Below are 18,816 nucleotides of genomic sequence, written 5' to 3' on the forward strand. Positions count from 1 at the left end.
AAGAATGTTTTTGTCTCACTTTTGCGTATATGTTCGTCAGAACACTTTTCAGACAATAAGGTCTCAATCAATGTCCTGTATGAAAAACATTCCGCATGCAACAAGACAATAAAATCCCCTCTCTCCTTTGTTGCCCCCTTCCCCACCCAATTTCATTCATATTGACTGTTGTACTAGCTGACAAAGAGCTGCGGACCCGGTCCCCAATCAAGTGTCTTCATGGCGGCTAAAAGTGTTACTTTTCTGAAGAAGTAATTTCCCCGCTGATTGTTTTAAAATGGAAGAAATGGACATGAATGAGTTCATTTTTATGGCTGTTAAGCCTCCGACTTAAAATCCGGTTGAGTTTCTTCCTTAAATTTGCGTGTGCGGCTTTAATCACGTGCGCTCTGTAGCTTAAAATCTACAGTAAATTATCAATCATCTTTCTGGCTTTTTTGTGGTTCTTTTTTTAACTTCGATCAGACAACCAAACAATCAGTCAAACTGGCTGCTAATCCTCGCCGGAGCACATTAGCGATGACATTTAGCCACGCCATTTTATTTGCCCTCATCACTCAATGGCAATGCACAGCAGTGAATACATGCCCTCCTTGAGGATATCAGATGACCTTTGCTAATAATCCTTTCATCCCTTTTGAGCATTTGCATCTTGGAAAAATGAATTGAGTTGACGCAATTAAGTGTAAATATTGTCAATAAACATTTTGTACAGTATTTACATACACAAACTTCACAATCAAAAAAACAATTCACAGTACAGTGGCACACAAACAAGGGCTTAGAAAATAGCTTTTAAAATGTTGTCATCTTTACTTATAAATAAAGTCCATGCACCACTAGTTTTGTTATGACATACTTGTCTCCTGCCTTCAATTAAAGTCAGGTTTGGAGAACTCACTTCAAGATGTACTCCTCCATTATTGAGATAAAAGCAAAGGAACTTGACAAAAATGTCCTGATGGCTGTACTTCACTGTTAGCCTGCTAATACTACTTCTATTAATTGGCCGTGAGGGAATGCAGCAAATCAGAATCTCCATCGTATCGTATCATGATTGTGAGGCACGTAGTTCTCTAATCACCCCTGATGGTGAAACAATTGAATCTTGGAGGCTGCTTGCTCTTAGTATTTGAACGGTAAATGTGAAAATAAACATTTATTATATTTATAATTTCACGTATCCATGATGACTGTTGAGGCCCTGACTACACGTCAATGTATGGCCTCTATTGGTAAAGAATTTCACCCCTTCACAACTATTGGATACAAATGATTGTATTCATCTTAATGTGTTGTTTACTTTGCAGGACTTTATGATGTCAGCTGTGTCCGTCCTCTGCTGTACACCTCCTTGATTCTGCAGCAGCGATCGCACCGTCTCCTCCATCCTGCACACAAAACAAGACATGGGTGGTGGGGGTTCGGTGAACATCAGGTTTCACTGCGTATTTGTGTCAATTTCTAATACCGGCCGGACCTTGGATTAAGATGGACTGCCATATTTTGCTTTATGTCGCCTGCAAAACGACCGTGAATACAAGCACAATCACAGCAGCAGCCGCCGACCGAGTGACTTTGACCTTGAGGGCTCGGTCTCCTCAAAACAATCAGCCGCTAAACATGCGGGCTGCATGCAGAGCAGGCGTCCGGAGTCAGTCAAAACGGACCCTCGATATTTGCATTGCGTCCCATTGAGCTTCAGGCTGAATGTTGACCCTCGCCTTATGCTGCTTCCTTAAAGCAACATAAACGGTCTCATTTGACATGATCAGAGTTCATGTTTCACAACTTCATTGTGCCTTGGGACAATTCAACCTTCAATACCACCCCCTCAAAAATATCATACTTTTAATGGAAAAATACAATCTCAATGGCAGCTATAGATGCAAAATGATGCCTCCTGAATTTTAGTTCAACAAAACCAATTTGTTTCGTCCGTCAAAAGGGAATGGCGGAGATGTTTACATGCTCAATTAATTCAGTTGTGTCACTGCCCTTGAAGTCACGGAAACCAATGCTAATCCAACATAAATTATACTGTAAATAAACATGACTTACTGCTTGGATCATTTTGCACCAACTTTCTGAGTGGTTTACAAAGAATAATTACGGTAAATAAATAATATTTGTACAAAAAAATACACAATACACAATTTGTGGGGGTTTAAAACAATATGAGCCATTTTTTCTCGAGTTGTTTTGTATAAAATGGGATTCTTTTCAGTTCTCATCTCATCTCATTAGCTACACCGCTTATCCTTAGTAGGGTCACGGAGGTGCTGGAGCCAATCCCAGCAATCATCGGGCAGTGGGCAGGGGACACCCTGAACTGGTTGCCAGCCAAACGCAGGGCACAAAGGGACAGACAACTCGCTCGCTCATTCACACCTAGGGACAATTTGGACCGGCCAATTCACCTGAAATGCATGTTTTTGGAATGTGGGAGGAAACCGGAGTGCCCGGAGGAAACCCACGCAAGCACGGGGAGAACATACAAACTCTGCACAGGAAGTCTGGAGCTGGATTTGAACCCACGACAGGTTCCCATGACATGAACTGTGCCGCACAAGCGCTAACCACTGCGCCGCTGTGCTGCCCTCTTTTCAGTTAATATTAACAAAAACGTTTTTAGAGGGTTTCGGGTTCAAACAAAATTTAAATGCATGCGGGTCGTTTCAAACAGAATTTACTTCTGGATGCTTCATACAAAGTAATACTCCTAAAAAAAACAATGTTTTTGTGGAATAAACGAGACCAAAAAAAGTGCCTGATTTTGAATTAATTCAATCATAATGACCCAATTAATTAATTACATTACAGTACGCAATCTTTGATCATAACTTGAATGTATCATTTTATCTATAAAAAAAAGTTCCATAATATATTGTTTAAAATTTTATCAAAATCAGCCTTCTTGGGGAGATGTTTTCAACACACCTTAAATTAAAGATAGTATGGTAATAAAACTACGTCATTTGGGAAGCTTTTAAAAAAACTCAAAGCAGGGAATTGGTTTAATCTTGTTATAGATTGAGTTACCTTTGACCAGACTATTTTCAGAGTGAGTCGGACTTCATTTATTGCTTATGCATTCTAGTATTAAAGTTTTTACTTTTCTGAAAATGAAAATCTATGGTAAAAAAAAAGTTATGTTTTGAGTAATTTTCAAGAGATTTTCTGTAAACAATAAAGAAAAACTCATAAATCGCGTTTCTACATCACGATAAGAGAGAGTATGCATAGACTATATAGGCAGCTATTCAGATTGAAGTCTCAACACTTGTCTGGATTGTACACAAACGAGTGTAATTAATAAACAAAGACATGGGGTTAATCGTAAAACAACATTAAGAATCTGAGAATTATTGATTTAAATCACTCACAAGGATTGATTTCCCCTTAGGCATTTGCCAAGATGAATTTACACACAAGAAGATGCACGCTTTGTTGAAATCAAACTGTTGCTCATCAGCTGATCTGCCTTGCATCCTCTGATGAATACATGCAGAGAAGGTTTTGCCTAACCATCTGTCCAGGCCATGCAGCAAAGCCGAGAGTAATCGGGGGTCGAGCAGACGTGCGAACTGACGACAGACTGCTCTGTGTGAGCTCCCTAAACTGGCCTGGATCAAAAACACAGTGGGGGCGGCGAGATCGTCATGAAACATCGGCGGCTTGCTCTGTATTGTCTCCGGAGATGTGGGGACGCTTGCTGTGATCAAATCTTAAATCCAAGCACAGATTGGAGAAAACAGATTCACTTCTACTCGGAAAATCTGAAAATCCCTCACTTACAATTCTGACTTGTGTTTATAATCTACAGCAGATGGTATCATTTGGAATTCAAACTGATGAAAGTGCATGTAGACGTTGAGATTAATTAGAAGCATATCATAACACTTAATTGTTAGTGAAAATCTGTGTTTTACATGTAAACTGAAGGTAGACAGACTTTTCCTTCATTGCGGGTACAAATCAACATCTGGGCCACGAGACAAAACAAAAACAAGCTCTGGAGAGAGCACTTTTAAGTTTTCATTACAATAAACAGAATATTTTGGGTTTGTGAGTAAAATACAAGGCTGTAATGGTTGAACAAGTGCACTTTCAAAATGGCTGACAATCATTTATTTTAGTGGAACCTTTTGAAGGTATCAGCTTCACAGCATTTCATTGTCCTTAGTGAATTCTGCAGGTATATTGAGAAGACTCAAAGCTTCCTTCCTTGCAGTAATTCAGAACACTACTTAGAACAATGTACAGACCATATAATGAATAGCTAAACAGATGTATTGTGTTGACAAGTGATTGAAACAAGAGGTAAATAAATACATTTGAATACATGGATAATCAAAAGGTGCATTAACTACCAGTAAATAATAACTTGATTCAAATATGGATTTGATTTAAAACAATGAACAGAATATGACTGGAAAACTCACAAAATTCTGCCCCTATGCAGTGAGCCATTTCAATTTTCTAACAATGCTTTGGGAGATGAGAGAATGGAAGGAAAAATAAGTGCTTGCTCTATGCTCTCTATGATCAACATGGGTGTAACCTGTCAATCCCCAAGCCCTTGATGATCGATATCAATATATGCAAGAACAATGCATAAAGGGATTAAGTTAATCAAAAAGGAAACAAGACTGTTCCAGAAATGTCCAGTTGACAGGTTCCTGAGGTCAACATAATTCGGACGCTAGTATCTTTAAATTTGAAATACCCCATCATGATTCTGACCAAATATCTGTAACCAGGCGAGATAAAACTTGTAGAAGAGTGTTAGCTGAAAAAAAACGACTTAGAGGGAATCCAAGAAAATTATGACCCGCTTGACCCATCGCAGCTTCAGCTGAATTTCAAGGAAATGCAATTAGGGGGCAATCAATTCATAGCCCGAGGTTCGTCACTTTTGGATTGTCCCTGTCTGAAACAAAAGTGCACGCACAGCACACATACACGCACGTACACACAGAGATACTGTAGCTTGTTCTTGAACACTGCGAATTTTAAGGCCAAAGACCTCCAGGGTAGTTCCATGTAAGTAACAGAAGATGATCTCAATTCTATTTTAACTGTATTTTATTTTTAACAAGGCGCAGACAACACCTTCACAGACTCATAAATTCGGATTTTGAGGCTAGAAAGGCAACGCGGTTTTCAAGAAAACTTGATTGCTCAAAGCTAAAGCCACATGTGGTGTGGTCAGTCCATAGTTCTGTGCCAGCCTGAAATGAACCCCCCAATAGTTACAACCACGCCGTGTCATTAGCTCAGTTTTCCTGTCCACTGATGTGGCCGAGACTTTCCCATATGGCCATGTTAATAAGTCATCTCCTGCTGGTATGCAAACCGAATGTTAGTTTTGGATCATATAGGGAACAAGGACATCCCTGCTGGGATGAACTGTGCACAAGGCTAACACTCTCTAATCAGTGTTCATGTGTGTGTATGTGAGTGATTTATGTCCCTTCAATGGGAAATAAGAAGCTTTGGACTCAATAAAGTCCACAATTTGAGTGCACAATGGCATGCCGAGGCTGACTCTCAGCAGGCTGTCACAGTTTGTTATCTATGTTTTACCAAATACTCTACTTTTGATTTCAGCATTGACTTGTACTGTTGATATTTGCTATTGGGCAGATTTGAAGGCCATTTGGGCTTCCTGAATATTCTAGACAAAAATATGGATCCTTGCTTCTAACCTAAACCAATTTACATTTTTTAACATTGTTATTGCGACAAATAGACTGTAGTTTGAGTGCAATTTGTTACTAAAAATGGGAACCCAAGGTTCTTTGAAAATTGAGGAGATGAGAGTTTCTTTTTTTTAATACCTTAACAGGTCACACACTCACTTTATCGCTGCTGTCAGACACTCGAGTTGACCAGGGCTGCTAATCAGATTTGAAAAAAGAACAATTGCAAAACCCCAAAGCTGCTGGAGCGATAGGAAGAACAATCACCTGGTTGTGCGTCAGAATTGAGGCCATCGAGGTGGGTTTGTGGTTTGAGTGCTGCAATCGCCTTATGTGGCCGTAGAAAACCTTTGCGATATTGTGCGTCAAGGCTCAAGAATATTCCATTCTTTTCTGCTCTCCTCATTGCGAAGCAAACAGATGATTGCCTGGCTTAGCCTGACGCTAAGCTACTCTGATCCCTTCAGAGCTGTTGGGAAGAAAACATGCAAGTAGACCCTTTCTTATATATGACCTAAATGTCAATATATCCAAACTCATAAAGGGTCTTTTGGGAAAAAAGCATGGACACTTCAGAAGCATAATGACCGGCAGCAAGTTTTGATATGTAATCGAGAAATAAGAGGAATGTTGAATTACTGGATTTATGGTAAACCTTCAAAGAAAGAGAGGGAGCGACGTACTCACATTAAGGGTGTTTTCAGGAATCCCCATATGTTCAACTCTGGCCAAACAGATTAGCCAACACTGAGAAAGTTGGGCAACAAAAGCATTGGTGGAGCCAGTGAAGGTATTCATTGAATAGATTGCAGGCATGTGTGAGGTACCAAAGAAATCCCCCAAGAGTGAAATTTCAGTCATACTGACAGAATAGACTGGTGAAGTTTCCTTGAGGACGCTTGCATGTAACCAACAAAACAATTCAAGACAGGAAATTGCTCACTTCAAATATCCAGCTGTGTTGGAATCTAGTAGATATACATTATAGAAACTTGCTCATCATACCTGAAGCAACTGAAATATAGAGCATGGACTGACAAGTTTTTACGCAAGGGAAACTTTTTCACAAGATTTTGGAGAGTGTTATGAAGAATCTGTTGTTTGATTCTGCAGAACATTTGTGAAGTCAGGCTTCATGGGTGCCTCAGAATATCTATTTAAGTCAATTATTTTGTTAGGGCAAGTACTGTGAGGTCTTTCATTATCAAAATCATACAAGGTCCCTTTCACTGATTCTACGTTGTGTAGCTCAGCAGTAATGATGGGAGAGAAATCACCCGTAACAAAACACTACCCACAATTTTATGAGAATTGATTGATTGCTCCAATGTGACTTGTTTAAGCAAAGACACAATCAACTTGGGAAAGCAAGTGGTCCAGTCAAACACAAGCATTAATTGATACTTTGATTGATTTATGCACTTCATTTTGTGCACGTAGAGTGCGTGAATTAATGATTTAGCAGTTCAATTGATGAGGTGGTTGTGCTTATTTAAACAACAGCAGCTGCAAGACAACCAAATCCATATGCAATCATGAGGTCAGTTTGAATTACAAGCCATTTGGCTGCCGGCGACAATCTAGGAAGAAAGGCTCCGAAGCAAACCGGCTAGCCATTTTGATGTGAGGATATGCCCTACATCCGCAAAGGGTTATAATCTGACCCCTTTCAGCAATCTTATAAACATCAGAACCAGCGTTTTAATCCGTGGCGGAAGTCCGCAGGGTGTGTGTTTATGATTAGGTGACACAAGAAGTAATAGGTTGAATTTCAGCAAACAGGTTGGAGGGAGACGTTAAAAACATGGTTGGCGCCAAAGCTAGCAATTTGGTGGCAGAGTTAAACGACTCAATGTGAGTTGAATTTATCCTAATCCTCCGTTTAAGTGTGGCAGATAAAGTAAAACCAATAAATCCTGAACATGTGAGCTGTTTCCAAAACAGTGCAGACACCCATTATCTGATTAACAACCCTCGTCGTCATTAGGAAGAAACAGGAAAGGGACTTCAAAAGACACAACCTTTTTTGCAATGACCCCAGATGTGTGGTTTAGAAACAGGGGCTCAATTCATACTACAGCTTCCCAAGCACAGCTGGTGACTTCTCCAGGGTGCCAAATTAAAAAAGACTTGGGCCAGGCTTGGTACTCAAATGATCAGAAAAGAGTCCATTGATCAGCTAAATAAGAGAAACCACTCTTAACTGTGCTACTCTATTATGTTTCTTTCCTGTAGAGTTAACAAGACGATAACATAAGTGCCTAAAACGCTGATGGTTTCATCTGCTGTGGCATTTTAAGTTAAGCATGAGTGCCCAAACGAAACAAGTTCAGACTCAAAAGTGATCTCGCAACAGGTAATCACAGAATGCAGAGTGCTTAATGAAATTGTTGGTTTCTTTATAAAGGTTGGTTCAACTCAAAAAGGAGAAATACTCAAAGTACAATCGGTGTTAAAATAAATCCTGTCTGCATCCTGGATCAATGCATGTGCTGAATGTCAAATGACCTCATAAACGCCAGTTAAAACAGAGACCTTTATCTGAGTTTGCCTGTATTTAAACCTAATTGACTACAAGCGGTTTCGCACATTCTGCTTTTTTTAACACCCATTGAAAATGATTTCTCTGAGAGCATTCAGGGAGAACAACCTGGAACAGAAGCTGCTGGTGTCCTACAAAGCCACAGTGGAGCGCATTCTGGCATATGTCATCACGGCGTGGTATACTGGGAGTACGGCAGCAGACAGAGAAGGCATAGAGTCATCAACACAGCCCAGAAAATTATTGGCTGCTCTCTGCCAAGTTCAGTGGACACTGCTAGTTTGCGATTAAGCTTCAGAGCCAAGCACATACAAAAAGGACACCTCTCTTGCCTATGTATGGAAAAATGGGTCTTTATGAAGTTTTGCTCATATCCCGACATTATTTTTGTCTTATTTTCCTATTTCAAGTCATCTTTGGAGTACCATGTCTAATATTGTCGTAAACAATGTTCACTATGTTGTTATCAGTGACAAAAAAAAACATCCATATCTATCCCAGGAAAAAAAAAGGGATTCTTTTCCTGATCTTTTACTGTCATGTAAAGAAAATTTGTTGGAAATTTACAGTTGAAACACATCGGATTCTAACTTATACACCCCTCCTTCAAAAAAGAGACCCGCACATTTGTTACTAATGTGTTTTAAAGGATCAACATTATCCAGATGTGCAGTAAATTCCCCCATTTTGCAGACAGAGACCAGTGTGCACCCAGTTAACATATGTGCATGGGCAATCACATGTTTGCTCCGATGGCATAATATTGATCCCATACAATAACAAGAAACCTTAAAAATGAGCTATTTGGACTGCTTACCTGGTGACCGCGTCCTTCATCCTCATGCAAGTATATTCAAAAGGGCGCCAAGCAGCCCCCACACTCTACCACTCATCCTGTTTTCATGCTCTCAAGGCCTTACATAGCCCTTGCAGGATACAAGTCAGAGAGTAACTTCAAATTGAGAATGCAGGCAGCTCTCAAGGCACATATTTCCTCACCCTTTAAAGTCCCGTGCAGCCCATCCCGACTGACGGGACGTTCAGGGTGGGCTGAGCGGTTTGCAGGCTGTGGTCTGCAGTCTACCGCTAATCCGTAGTAGTTTTAATGATGGTGGGCCACACCAAGTGGTGGTGAAGCTCTAGGGGGATTGACCCAAGTCAGGAGGGGTAGAGCATGTGACCCAAGCTTACAACAGAGCCTGGGGGAGGGTTAGGGAGTGCGGGATGCAGGCCGGCATTTGTGCCCACCTTCATCTGGAGCTGAAGTCCCAGTTACTTCAGGACTGCATTATTGATTTTAATTCTAAAACTGACCAAATTGTTTTTTTCTGTACATTGGTCAGCAAATAATTCAGTTGTGAAGTAATGCTCCTTACTTAGCGTTTATTTCCAAACTATCAAAACTTGCCAGAGAGTCACCATTGAATTCCCTTTATGGCTTTGACTTACAAGTACAGAGTCATTTTAATTTCAGTTGGATAAATCTGGTCCCGAACAATGTGTGAGCCTTCCCCACTCCAGGTATGCTAAACCCAGAAATTACAGTAATCCAGCATCGTGCCAAAAAGCAGAACCGTTACTGAATGAGACTAGCTGAGTGCACTAAACATCTTCCTGTTGATAAGCACCTTTTTGGAAGGTGTAATGGAATCTTTAACGCAAAGTCAAAGAGCCCAATGAGAAACTTTCTCCCAGTCACAATGACATACTTTTGGAATCAATGCAGGACCCTAACAGGAATCAGCTTGATAGGTTTCTCTCTTGTCAGACTCCTCTTTCAATGCTACTGCTCTCTCTTTGTAAAAAGTGGAATTTGAAACACTGCAATTTCACTGAAGATGGGTGAGACTGTGGTCTAAATTAACAATTTCTACACAATAAATACAGAGGAACACCACCTGTCATTAAGTAGTATACACATCAACAAGATCCTGGATGCATCTGTTACTAAGAAATAAATACAGGAGAAAAAAAAAATTACAAAAAAAAAAAAAGAAAATCAATGCATTGCTTTTGAAATGTGTGTTGTTTCACCATTAGAAAAAAAACATACGTAATGAGAAATTATAAGAAAATAATTTGTAAAATCAAACATGTGTTAAGTATGGGGTTTCCCAAAATTATCATCAAAGGTGCCTTTACTCTCGGAGAGTTTGAGGATTTGATTAGTTTCAGTAGTGACATGGATTAAAGGACAAATAGAAAAATAATAAGACGAGCACACTAAAGCTCATTTTTGAGGAAAACTACTATTACTGCTGTGACAAATATTATTCAGAAATTTAAGAAACACAGGACTGTACCTAAGCTCGATTGTAAACGTCGAAAGGGGAACATTGATGACAAACAACAAAATTAAGTCTGATCGGAACCTCACGTCGCGCGGGACAATTACCTCGGAGTAGTTCGCTCTTATCTCTTTTATCTTTCATCATTATGGGTTGATGTCTCCGTAATTTGCCTCAAGCTGGACCCATTGCTGGTGTTCTGCACCGTTGGGAAGAACACCGGGACACGGGCAGTCTTTAAGGGGTACTGTTGAGAAACTGGTTTTCTTCCTCTGTGTGTTTGTTTTTATATCGAGAGCTCAGTCAAAATAAAAGCTGGAAATGAGCAGACTGTTTTATTGCAGAATATTCTGGGCAAAAAAGAACTTTTTAGCCATGACTGTAAAGATGAATTTGTTAGAAGACTAAAGTCGTTTGCCAAAATTATTTTACAGTGAGGGCAGCCCATAAAGTGATTGTAAATCTAGTTAAACATTGAACATTTAAGGGATCCTACGTTTGAATGGAAATCTGTCCTACTGACGATAGCCTATTACCTTTAGGGGAAGGTTTACTCAAGTCGCTCAACATTTGCCTCGAGAAATAATTGTATTTTGTTAACAGGGATAAAAGCTGGACTTCATTTAATCTAATACTCCACGCAGGCATTCTTGAGCTGATAATATCTCCTCGTGAGATCAAATCCTTGTTTCAAGTCTCTCATTGGGTATTCCACTGAAAGGGGTAATGGGATAGACCTAACATTGGTGCTGAAAGCAACTTCTGACTATAAAATAAAACACAAATGAATTTTAAAAACTACAACTAAATAAATGAAAAAGTTATAAATGACATAATAATACAATTATGACTAAATAATGTCAGTGACATAGTTCAATACCTGCCCTGCGATTGGCTGGCAACCAGTTCAGGGTGTCCCCGGCCCACTGCCCGAAGATAGCTGGGCAAGCTTCAGCACCCCCGCGACCCTACTGAGGATAAGCGGTGCAGATAATGGATGGATACTACAGGACCAAACTACCATATCCATAAATAAATGATCACTGAAACAATGATATGGGGTAAGGGGTAGGACAAAAGCTTTCACTCCTTTAAATTAGAAAAAAAGCATTTGTGTAGCTGTATTTTTGTCTTGTAATATTACTTTAGTGTTTTTGTAGTAATTCTGTACAAGTATAAGTATTTCCATATTAGTATCTTTCTCGTATATCATTAGTAGTTTTTATATCACTGTAGTTGTACTTTTGCAGTATTTCTGTTATAATATTCCGTTATATAACATTTCTTGTCTATGGCACTAAGAGCGTAGGACATGCGAACGTCTTTTCATGTACAGTATATGGCACTGGATAGGTTAACTTAGGGATAGTACCTGATGTGTAAAAAAGATGAATACATAAAATCAAAGAGTTTTGGTATTTGAGAGAACCTTGGCAGAAAGAAAAGACAGCATTGTTAAACAAACGGCATATTTCAAATTTGCCCTAATCGTGAAAATGTCTTTTTAAGTATTCCATTCCGGTCCTGCCAAAGTCTGCGGCGGCACGCTGGGATCATTAAAGCGCAAAGTGCTTTTCTAATGAGGAGATAAGCAGCTAATTTGAAGTAAGCTAATGTGAAGACTCCTGCAAGACTTCTCGGCATCTATCTGCAAATTATGAGCTCCAGACTGACCGGGAAATAAGAATTTAGGGAGGCTTTGTTCAAAGCGCTTCATATTTTGTCCTCATTCTTGTAACTCAATTGTGATGGGAAATGACAAGGGCAAGTGGACATAGGAGTTTTGGGTGCTCATTCACCTGGAGAATTGCTGCTGCAGGGAGGAGATCTGTGCCCGGCCCAGCTCGGATTCCTCCGTCACTTCTCGGAGACGCTTCTCGCTCTCCAGACGTAGGCGGCGCTCTTCCTCTAGCTCGTGGATCAGCTTTTCTCGCTGTTGGAGGCACACAAACGTCAACCTTTTTCGGTTTATTGTATTTGATAAATAAAACTTCGGAAAATTTGGATCAATGTTAATTAGGCATACATTTTCTGGGCTTGAATCGAATTTAATTGTCTTTACTGTCATTGATATCAACGTTGTGAACAAGTTTAGGAGGGTTACTTTAAAAATGTAATCCTTTACGGTTCGTAGTTACCTGTTAAAAATGTAATAAGTAATATAATCAAAACACCATAATAATAAAGTCATAGAACTTTTGATTACTGTTGTATTACTCCAACATCAAATAAGCTAATGTAATACAAAATAAACTAAAGACAATTACAACTACAACATTTTGTTAAAGAGACCGTGGCGACCTGGGCACCAGCTGAAGCAGATCAGCTAATTGCGTGGCTGCTATTTAAGGTTGGGCTGTGGGTATTGCGGGGGTTGGCTTATTATACCTTTTCTGTTCTGTTATGCCTTGTCCTGTTTAGTTTAAGTCGAAGGAAACCTGTACATGACCATACTAAGTGTAAGAATGTTTTTGTTCTGTTTTGTCCCGGAGTTTTTGGACAACTTTTATTTTGGTAAATGAAAGCTTTGATCGTACGCAATTGAGTTCTCCCTTACTGCGTCCTGCCTCCGTTCTGGTCCGGTCACCCCTTCCACCTCGTGACTGAATGAGCCAACCAGAAGTGAACTCAGCGAACGATCCCAGCGCGATTTGGGGAGAGTTGGAGGACGCCGTTTGGCAAGCACCCATTGAGGTAACCTTCCCTGCCCGTTCGAACCACGGCCCCGCCCGTCGTGGCCAATGCTGTGCCTCGAATGGGGTCCCGGGAGGATTTGACGCCTGCCAGTCCGACTCCGCGGCCTGCCAGTCCGACTCCGCAGCCTGCCAGTCCGACTCAGACTCTGCTGCCTGCCAGTCCGACCCCGCCTGTCCTGTTTTCGCCTGTCCGGTTCGAATCTCCGGCCTGTCCGGTTCGACTCTCCGGCCTGTCCGGTTCGACTCTCCGGCCTGTCCGGTTCGACCCTCCGGCCTGCCCGGTTCGACTCTCCGGCCTGTCCGGTTCGACTCTCCGGCCTGCCCGGTTCGACTCTCCGGCCTGCCCGGTTCGACTCCCCGGCCTGCCAGTCCTGATTCCAACTGTCCTGTCTTGCCTGTCCTGATTCCGCCTGTCCTGACATCATCCACTTCGTTACAAGCACCCCTAGGGCATCATGTTCATCTGTTAATAAACAACTATCTATCTATCTATCTATCTGTTTTTGCCGGTTCTGATTCTGCCTGTCCTGTTTTTGCCGGTTCTGATTCTGCCTGTCCTGTCTTACCGGTTCTGATTCTGCCTGTCCTGTCTGATTTTGCCTGTCCTGAGTCTGACTCTTCTGATTTTGCCTGTCCTGAGTCCGACTCTTCTGATTTTGCCTGTCCTGAGTCCGACTCTTCTGATTTTGCCTGTCCTGAGTCCGACTCTTCTGATTTTGCCTGTCCTGAGTCCGACTCTTCTGATTTTGCCTGTCCTGAGTCCGACTCTTCTGATTCTGCCTGTCCTGAGTCCGACTCTCCTGTTTTGATTCCGACGCTTCTGATTTTGCCTGTCCTGAGTCCGACTCCGCTGATTTTGCCTGTCCTGAGTCAGACTCCGCTGCCGATCGCCTGTCTGCAACATCAAATAAGCTAATGTAATACAAAATAAACTAAAGACAATTACAACTACAACATTTTGTTAAAGAGACCGTGGCGACCTGGGCACCAGCTGAAGCAGATCAGCTAATTGCGTGGCTGCTATTTAAGGTTGGGCTGTGGGTATTGCGGGGGTTGGCTTATTATACCTTTTCTGTTCTGTTATGCCTTGTCCTGTTTAGTTTAAGTCGGAGGAAACCTGTACCTGACCATACTGAGTGTAAGAATGTTTTTGTTCTGTTTTGTCCCGGAGTTTTTGGACAACTTTTATTTTTGTAAAGAAAAGCTTTGATCGTACGCAATTGAGTTCTCCCTTCCTGCCTCCGTTCTGGTCCGGTCACCCCTTCCACCTCGGGACACCCAGGAAAGGTTCATTTGAGGTTTACTTAGTTTTTCATATTAACTTTGAAGTAGACGTTGAGACCGGAAGTGACATCATAATGAGGGCCATATTTGTTCAGTATTTAAACACTATCATTCATCATCATTCATCTACTGCCGTTTTTGTGTCTTAGACCCCATTTTATGTAAGTTTTGAAAGATAGCATAAAATATGTTTCCCGGTTTCACTGAAATTGCTAATTGTTTCATGGTTTCATCAATCGTTTGTGGTGTGGTCACTGTAATGTTATTGCATGTTTCAGTTTTACTTTGTTTTGGAATAAAGTGGAGCTTGGACACTATTCTTAACTCTTTTTCGAACAAGAGGTAAACTGTTACTAAAAGTGTGTACCACATACAAGAGCAAAACAAATATATATTTTTTTAATAAAATAAAATGACGTAAAAATAAAAAGGGATGACATAGAAAAAAAAGTTGCACAGAAAAAAACACTTTCATGAAAACATATCTTCTTTGGCAGAGGTGACAATTAGATTTAGATTTAACTTAAGGGTCCCCTTTGTAAAATTCACTCGTACTGACTGTACCAGGGGGCAATAACAGGCATTAAATTACATTTTGAGAAAATGAAAATACAAACATGGCAGTGGAACAATGATTCCAGACTAATTGGATGGGTCAGCGAGGCCTGTTGTTTAAAAGGGTGATGGCAGAGGGGATCAAGCTTTTCCCGAGGCGGACAGTCCAAAAACTCATTGTCCTATTTCTGTGCCTGAAGGTAGTGGGATGAAGTATTGGTACAATACATGAGTGATATCTATTTTGTTTGCTATTTGGATGATGGACCTGTTATTTAAGTCTGAGAGGTTGCGTGTGGGTAGCACAATGATTTTAGCTGTTGTTTAAGTGATACTTGTGAGTTTGGTGTGGTTTGTGACAGAGAGCATAGCATTAAAAACAAGTAGAGCAGTACAGGAAAAATGTTTCGATGAGGTGCAACACGAAGTCCTTTAAGTTTACGGATAAATATCCGTGGTGTGCTCTTCAAAGGTAAGTTTGTCATCCAATGTTACTCCAAATTATTTAAAGGTGTCTGTTGCCTCAGCTGTTGGTGTATTTATGATGATGGGGTGTTGGGGTGAAAGGGCGTTGAACCATACTCCTTTGGTTTTACTGACATTAATTTCGCGGTGATCCTCTGTGCATCATCCTGTGAAATGTTTGATTGTGTCATGGTATTGCAAGATAGCTTGACTGTCAGAGAGTAGTGGAAGTGTCATCTGAGTATTTTCCTGGGGAGTCCAGATGCTGGGATTCAGCGGACGGATATAAATGAATACTTTTAATACAGTTTTTGCTACTTGCAGTGTTGCATTTATTGTTTCCATCAACAACAATGTCAGCGCGCATCCCAGATTCAATGTCTCAAAGCACACACCCTTACTGGACGAGATATTGTCAAATAAGCCAGAAGCGACAAAGAAAAAAAAAAAACTTGTTGCACATAAAGTCAGTTTTGTGTCATCCTAACCCGTATTATCGGTCTCCTTCTCTCGCAAGAGTCTGAAATGAAATCTTTGTTCATGCTCTAATTGGATTCTTCTGTCTGGATGGTCTCAGCTGTCTGCTGCCCCAGAAAGGACTTCAAAGTAAAATAAAAAAAAAAGCTCCTCTGGTCGTAGGTTTTTGAAATTGTCAGTGAATTAGATAGCCTTAGTGCTGGGAACATGTACAACGCTCCTTTTATTTTATTTTATTTTTGAAAAGAACACCATCCATCAGAGGGCAATAGAAATATTAAATTTAGGCTCGCTCAATGTAATACAGATGATTTAAATTGTGTGTGGGCCTTAATTTGAATATTCAACATCATTTTTGCAAGTACTTCCATGTCTTTGTTTTACACTCACTGTGGTCCAGAGGCGATTTTAGGTTGAAAGCTTTGGGGATGCTAAGCAACCCAGTGCAGGCATGGGCAAACTACGGCCTGCGGGTCACAGGCGCCCCGCCCCGGCTGACTTTTTTTTATCCGGCTGCCAAACCAAAATGCTCAATGTGTATTATAGTAAATATAGTTCCACTAATAAAAAAATGTTTTTGGGGTGCCAACTTTGTCTGTATTGTCTCTTTGTGTGTCTGCAACAAAAATACTACAACAAAAATAGTACAAAAATACTAGAAACATTCTACAAATCTAAATATCATATTTAGGACTATGATATATTTTTGTCTTAATTCTGATAATAAAATAATACTATTGAAATACTACAAAATACTCCAACAGTAATACTATGATACAAAAATACAATTACCAAAATATTATAACAGAAATACTGAAAAAATACAACTACAGTAACATAAACAAACACTAAAGGTATACTACAAAGATACTAATATGGAAATACTACAAAAACACTCAAGTGATACTACATTCTAAAAATACTGCTACATAAGTATTACAACAGAAATACTTCAAAAATATTTATGCGGAAGTCTTAAAACAGAAATAGTACAAAATAATACAACTACAGTACTACTACAAAAATACTACAGATATAATACAACAATTATGTGATAGAACAATATAAAATGAAACACTACTGTAGAAATACTACAAAACAACACAAAATAAAAGCACAGTAATAATATAATTATAAGTTACTACAAAATTACCACAAAAATACAACCAGGGGAGTACTACAAAAAACAGATGTACTGGATTCTATTATTGAAATACTACAAAAAAAAATTTAAAAAAAAATTGAACTACAGTGTAGTCATACTGCATCATTAATTTCGAAAGTTGTGCTCGGAATTAAATGAACTGAACAATTTCAAGGCAGTGGAGTATTGCTAACGCTGCATTGTTTATGGTCTGTTTTACTTAAAAAAATATCTAACCTTTTTGTCATATTTAAACCTCATCCTGTCATCTATCAGGGAGTTTTACAAATGCTTTGATTTTGGGGGATGCTTGAATTTTGGGGTGTTGAAAAAGATGAAATGTTATTTGAAATTAACTGTGTAAAAATAAAGCACAATTTCATGTTTGCGTCCAACAGGAACAACACGCTTCCTGAAAGCCTTCTTTAGTATATTGTCCCTTCAAAGGTTGGCCAGCAGTAGTATTAAAACTAGCACGATGCTGACATCTAGTGGTAATAAAACGAAAACGCTGTAAATGGGGAAAATATGTTGCTATCTGTACACTGCAGGCAATGTTTAACTCTGAAAAATATTTAACAAAGAAATAAGAAACTCTTTTTATCAAGTTTAACAGTGCATGTTTATTTAAAACTTTCTCCCAAACAAAAGGCAAATACAACCAAGAATATCTGTTTACATGTTTGTATGTTTATTTTACAACTTACCCCCGTGGCACGTTTAGTTAAAATGTTCTGCTGTATTTTTTAATTAATGTTTAATATATTTTTTCTCATGTAATTCAGTTCGTTTGTACGTTTCAATGATAACGCAACACTGCTCTGATTATGTATCTAAATGTGAATTTATATAGACATGAATTGTACAAAGTAAATATACAGTACAGATATGTAATTATATTTTTAGTTTAATAAATCATTCATGTTTGTATTTAAAATATTTCAAACTCATCGCATCATATGTAATAGTACGAATATTTAATACTTTGCGATTTTACATTTAAATCATTAATTTCGGTATGATAAAGATCATCATCATTATTAGGATCGTTACCAAAGGCAACGTAGTTGTGTGGTTAATCTGTTTGCTTCACAGTTTGAGGTCCCAGGTTCAATTCCAGCTACCCTTAACCTGTGTAGAGTCTGAGATTTATAAATTATCTCATCTCATCTCATTAGCCGTACCGCTTATCCTCATTAGGGTCGCGGGGGGGCTGGAGCCCATCCCAGCCATCTTCGGGCAGTGGGCAGGGGACACCCTGAACTGGTTGCCAGCCAATCGCAGGGCACACGGGGACAGACAACTCATTCGCTCATTCACACCTAGGGGCAATTTGGACCGGCCAATTCACCTGAAATGCATGTGTTTTTTTGGAATGTGGGAGGAAACCGGAGTGCCCGGAGGAAACCCACGCAAGCACGGGGAGAACATACAAACTCCGCACAGAAAGTCTGGAGCTGGATTTGAACCCACGACAGTTTCCCATGACATGAACTGTGCCGCACAAGCGCTAACCACTGCGCCGCCGTGCTGCCGATTTATAAATTATAACAATTAGAAATATATATTTTAAAAACACATTTCTACTTGAAATGTAATGAGTATTTGACGGGTTTAAAGGAAACTAAATATATACATTTGCATTTGCATGTAAACTGTA

The 18,816-nt window shown here is 39.8% G+C and overlaps 1 protein-coding gene across 2 annotated transcripts in view; it reads right to left on the minus strand.

Annotated features, from left to right (window-relative positions):
* Nucleotides 1-18,816, minus strand: part of LOC148370206 (nck-associated protein 5-like) — a 131,337-nt gene that overhangs the window by 46,488 nt on the left and 66,033 nt on the right. For both annotated transcript variants that reach the window (XM_088332604.1, XM_088332605.1), the window contains 2 exons: nucleotides 12,335-12,468; nucleotides 1,304-1,391 (listed from right to left, as the gene is read on the minus strand). In XM_088332604.1, coding sequence (XP_088188730.1) covers nucleotides 1,304-1,391; nucleotides 12,335-12,468 — 222 coding nt within the window. The remainder of the gene's footprint in view (nucleotides 1-1,303; nucleotides 1,392-12,334; nucleotides 12,469-18,816) is intronic.

The sequence above is a fragment of the Urocampus carinirostris genome, chromosome 3 (assembly GCF_059441175.1).
Source record: "Urocampus carinirostris isolate Australia breed hairy pipefish chromosome 3, RoL_Ucar_1.0, whole genome shotgun sequence".
In the NCBI taxonomy this organism is placed as follows: Eukaryota; Metazoa; Chordata; class Actinopteri; order Syngnathiformes; family Syngnathidae; genus Urocampus; species Urocampus carinirostris.